The 4,214-nt window shown below is 64.7% G+C and overlaps 1 protein-coding gene across 1 annotated transcript in view; it reads right to left on the bottom strand.

Annotated features, from left to right (window-relative positions):
- Window positions 1-1,298: 1,298 nt before the first annotated feature.
- LOC121363967 (integrin alpha-5-like) overlaps window positions 1,299-4,214 on the bottom strand; it is an 8,680-nt gene continuing 5,764 nt past the window's right edge. Inside the window, exon 9 of the mRNA XM_041486768.1 lies at window positions 1,299-4,144. Within this exon, the coding sequence (XP_041342702.1) occupies window positions 4,061-4,144 (84 nt within the window). The 3' untranslated portion in view covers window positions 1,299-4,060. The remainder of the gene's footprint in view (window positions 4,145-4,214) is intronic.

Below are 4,214 nucleotides of genomic sequence, written 5' to 3' on the forward strand. Positions count from 1 at the left end.
CCCCCGTGCGCGTGCGCGCGGCGGGCGGGGTCGCGCACGTGTCGCGACACGCGCGAGCGGGGGCGGGGGGAGGGGCCCGAGGCGGAGGGACACACCCTGGGAGCGTGGGAATGGAGGGGGAGGGGGGGCGAGAGAGAGAGACCCCGAAATCAGGGACCCCAAAAATCAGGGACCCCAAAAATCAGGGACCCCGAAATCAGAGACCCCAAAATCAGGGACCCCAAAATCAGAGACCCCAAAATTCGAGAAACCCCAACATCCAGAAACCCCAAAATCAGAGACCCCAAAATTCAGAGAACCCCCAGAGAGACCCCGCAGAATGCGCCGGGCCTCTGGGTCTGGGGTCTCTGATTTTGGGGTCTCTGATTTTGGGGTCTCTGGGGGTCTCTGATTTTGGGGTCTCTGGGTTTGGGGTCTCTGATTTTGGGGTCTCTGGGTCCGTGGGCGCTGTCCCCCCCAGCAGCTCGGTGGCGTTTGGGGGCCCGGGGGGGGTCAATGATGGATGAATTATTGATGAATTATTGATGAATTATTGATGAACGATCCCTGAATGATCCGTGAATTACCGAGGAATGATGGATGAATTATTGATGAATTAATAATTAATTATTGATCCCGGACGAGTCCCGGCTGCTAATGAGGCGTAATTGAGCCCCGGCAGTGTCCGCGGGCAGCGGGCCGTGACCGTGTCCCCAGGAGTGTCACCGTGTGTGTCCCTGTGTGTGTCACCATGTGTGTCACTGTGTCCCCAGGAATGTCACCGTGTGTGTCACCGCGTGTGTCACCGCGTGTGTCACAGTGTGTGTCCCTGTGTGTGTCACCGTGTGTGTCACCGTGTCCCCAGGAGTGTCACCAGGTGTGTCACCAGGAGTGTCACCGTGTGTGTCCCTGTGTGTGTCACCATGTGTGTCACCGTGTCCCCAAGCATGTCACCGTGTGTGTCCCCGCGTGTGTCACCCTGTGTGTCACCATGTGTGTCCCTGTGTCCCCAAGTGTGTCACCGTGTGTGTCACCGTGTCCCCAAGTGTGTCATTGTGCCCCCAGGTGTGTCACCGTGTGTGTCACTGTGTCCCCAGGTGTGTCACCGTGTGTGTCACCATGTGTGTCACCGTGTCCCCATGTGTGTCCCTGCGTCCCCCTGTCACCATGTCCTGTGTCCCCTGTCTGTGTGTGTCCCCCAGAGTGTGTCCCTGTGTCCCCATGTCACCGTGTCCCCAAGTGTGTCCCCTGTCCCTCTGTGTGTCCCCGTGTCCCTGTGTCCCCCGTGTCCCCGAGTGTCCCCCGTGTCCCCAGGCCCCTCAGGGTCAGACTCGTTTATTGGGGGGCCCCGAGGCCGCCCCCCCCATTAAATACAAACCAAAGCCACGCCCCCCCATAGTGCAAACCCCCCGTGACACCAGGGACACCTGGGGACACCCTAGGGACACCCTGGGGACACCAGGACACCTTGGGGACACCCCGGGGCCAGGGGGGGTCGAGGCTGTCCCCCCAAAGTTGGGGTCAGTGCAAAGTGAGGCGCCCGCGGCGGGGGCAGGGCAGGGCAGGGCGGTGACACCGGGGACAGCGGGTGACACCAGGGATAGCGGGTGGCACCGGGGACAGCGGGTGACACCGGGGACAGCGGGTGACACTGGAGATAGCGGGTGACACTGGGGATAGCGGGTCACACTGGGGGCAGCGGGTGACACCGGGGATAGCGGGTGACACTGGGGGCAGCGGGTGACACCGGGGATAGCGGGTGACACTGGGGGCAGCGGGTGACACCGGGGATAGCGGGTGACACTGGGGGCAGCGGGTGACACCGGGGATAGCGGGTGACACTGGGGGCAGCGGGTGACACCGGGGATAGCGGGTGACACTGGGGGCAGCGGGTGACACCGGGGATAGCGGGTGACACTGGGGGCAGCGGGTGACACCGGGGATAGCGGGTGACACTGGGGGCAGCGGGTGACACCGGGGATAGCGGGTGACACTGGGGGCAGCGGGTGACACCGGGGATAGCGGGTGACACTGGGGGCAGCGGGTGACACCGGGGATAGCGGGTGACACTGGGGGCAGCGGGTGACACCGGGGATAGCGGGTGACACTGGGGGCAGCGGGTGACACCGGGGATAGCGGGTGACACTGGGGGCAGCGGGTGACACCGGGGATAGCGGGTGACACTGGGGGCAGCGGGTGACACCGGGGATAGCGGGTGACACTGGGGGCAGCGGGTGACACCGGGGATAGCGGGTGACACTGGGGGCAGCGGGTGACACCGGGGATAGCGGGTGACACTGGGGGCAGCGGGTGACACCGGGGATAGCGGGTGACACTGGGGGCAGCGGGTGACACCGGGGATAGCGGGTGACACTGGGGGCAGCGGGTGACACCGGGGATAGCGGGTGACACTGGGGGCAGTGGGTGGCACCGGGGATAGCGGGTGACACCAGGGACAGCGGGTGACACTGGAGATAGCGGGTGACACTGGGGATAGCGGGTGGCCCCGGGGGCAGCGGGTGACACTGGGGACAGCGGGTGACACCAGGGATAGAGGGTGACACTGGGGGCAGCGGGTGACATGGGGACAGCAGGTGACACCGGGGATAGCGGGTGACACTGGGGTCAGCGGGTGACACCGGGGATAGCGGGTGACACTGGGGGCAGTGGGTGGCAGCGTCCCCGGGTCACGCTGGCACAGGGTGACACTGTGACACCGCCACCAGGTCCTGTCCCGGGTGAGGTGACAGCGCTGGGGACATGTCCTGGTGTCCCCGTGATGTCCCCGTGGTGTCCTTGTGTCCCAGTGTCCCCTGCAGTGTCGGTGCCAGCGCGGTGTCACCCATGTGCCAGCAGTTCCCGGTCCCATGGTGACAATTCCCACTGGTGACAGTTCCCAGTCCGGTGGTGACAGTCCCCGCTGGTGACAGTCCCTTCTGGTGACATCCTGGCTGTTCCCAGTCCGGGGGTTCCCACTTTGGTGTCCCCAAGCCGGTGGTGGCAGCTGTGCCGTGGGGACACGTCCTGGTGGTTCCCCAGCACGGTGACAGTTCAGGGACAGCGTCCCCAGCATGGTGACATTTCTGTAACAGTGTCCCCAACGTGGTGACAGTTTCTGTGACGGTGTCCCCAGTGCAGTGACAGTTCTGTGAGTGTCCCCAAGTTGGTGACAGTTCCTGTGACAGTGTCCTGAACCTGGTGACAATTCTGGGACGGTGTCCTCAATGCAGTGACAGTTCAGTGACAGTGTCCCCAGCCCAGTGACAGTTCAGTGACAGTGTCCTGAGGCCGGTGACAGTTCTGTGACGGTGTCCCCAGCCCGGTGACAGTTCAGTGACAGTGTCCCCAGCCTGATGACAGTTCAGTGACAGTGTCCCCAGCCCGGTGACAGTTCAGTGACAGTGTCCTGAGCCCGGTGACAGTTCTGTGACAGTGTCCCCAGCCCGGTGGTGGCCGTGCCAGTGTGGGGGTGGGCGCCGTGGGTGTCCCCAGCCGGGGGCGTGGAGGGGGGGATGTCACCGATGCAGGTGACACAGGCCATGCAGGTGACACCATGGTGCAGGTGACACTGTCCTTGCGGGGTCCCCAGCCATGGGAGGGTCCCCAGCGGTGACGCAGGTGACGTCACCTTGCGGGGGTCCCTGTCCGTGCAGGTGACACTGTCCTTGCGGGGGTCCCCAAGTGTGGGGATGTCCCCAAGCTGTGAAGTGTCCCCAAGGTCCCCAAGCCATGGGGTGGCCTTGGCCGTGGGATGTCCCCAAGCCGTGGGGATGTCCTGAAGCCATGGAGTGTCCCCAGCCGTGGGTGTCCCTGGCTGTGGGTGTCCCCAAGCTGTGAAGTGTCCCCAAGCCATGGAGTGTCCCAAGGCTGTGAGATGTCCCCAAGCCGTAGAGATATCCTCAGCTGTGGGTGTCCCCAAGCTCTGAGATGTCCCCAGGCCCTGGGATGTCCCCAAGCTCTGGGGTGTCCCCAAGCTCTGGGATGTCCCCAGCCCTGGGGTGTCCCCAGGCCATGGGATGTCCCCAAGCTCTGGGATGTCCCCAGTCCCGGGGTGTCCCCAGCCCGGGCTGTCCCTGTCACCTCAGGCCTCGGAGGCCGCCTGGGGTTTGAGCTGCGCCTTCTCCATGGCGGTGCCGTAGGGCCCCGAGCGCTTGAAGAAACCCAGCTGGGGGGACAGGGGGACAGGGGGGTCAGGGGGACCCCGACACCCCCCGGGACCCCCCAGCGCCACCCCG

The sequence above is a fragment of the Pyrgilauda ruficollis genome, unplaced genomic scaffold (assembly GCF_017590135.1).
Source record: "Pyrgilauda ruficollis isolate IOZ18807 unplaced genomic scaffold, ASM1759013v1 scaffold781, whole genome shotgun sequence".
NCBI classification, from domain to species: Eukaryota; Metazoa; Chordata; class Aves; order Passeriformes; family Passeridae; genus Pyrgilauda; species Pyrgilauda ruficollis.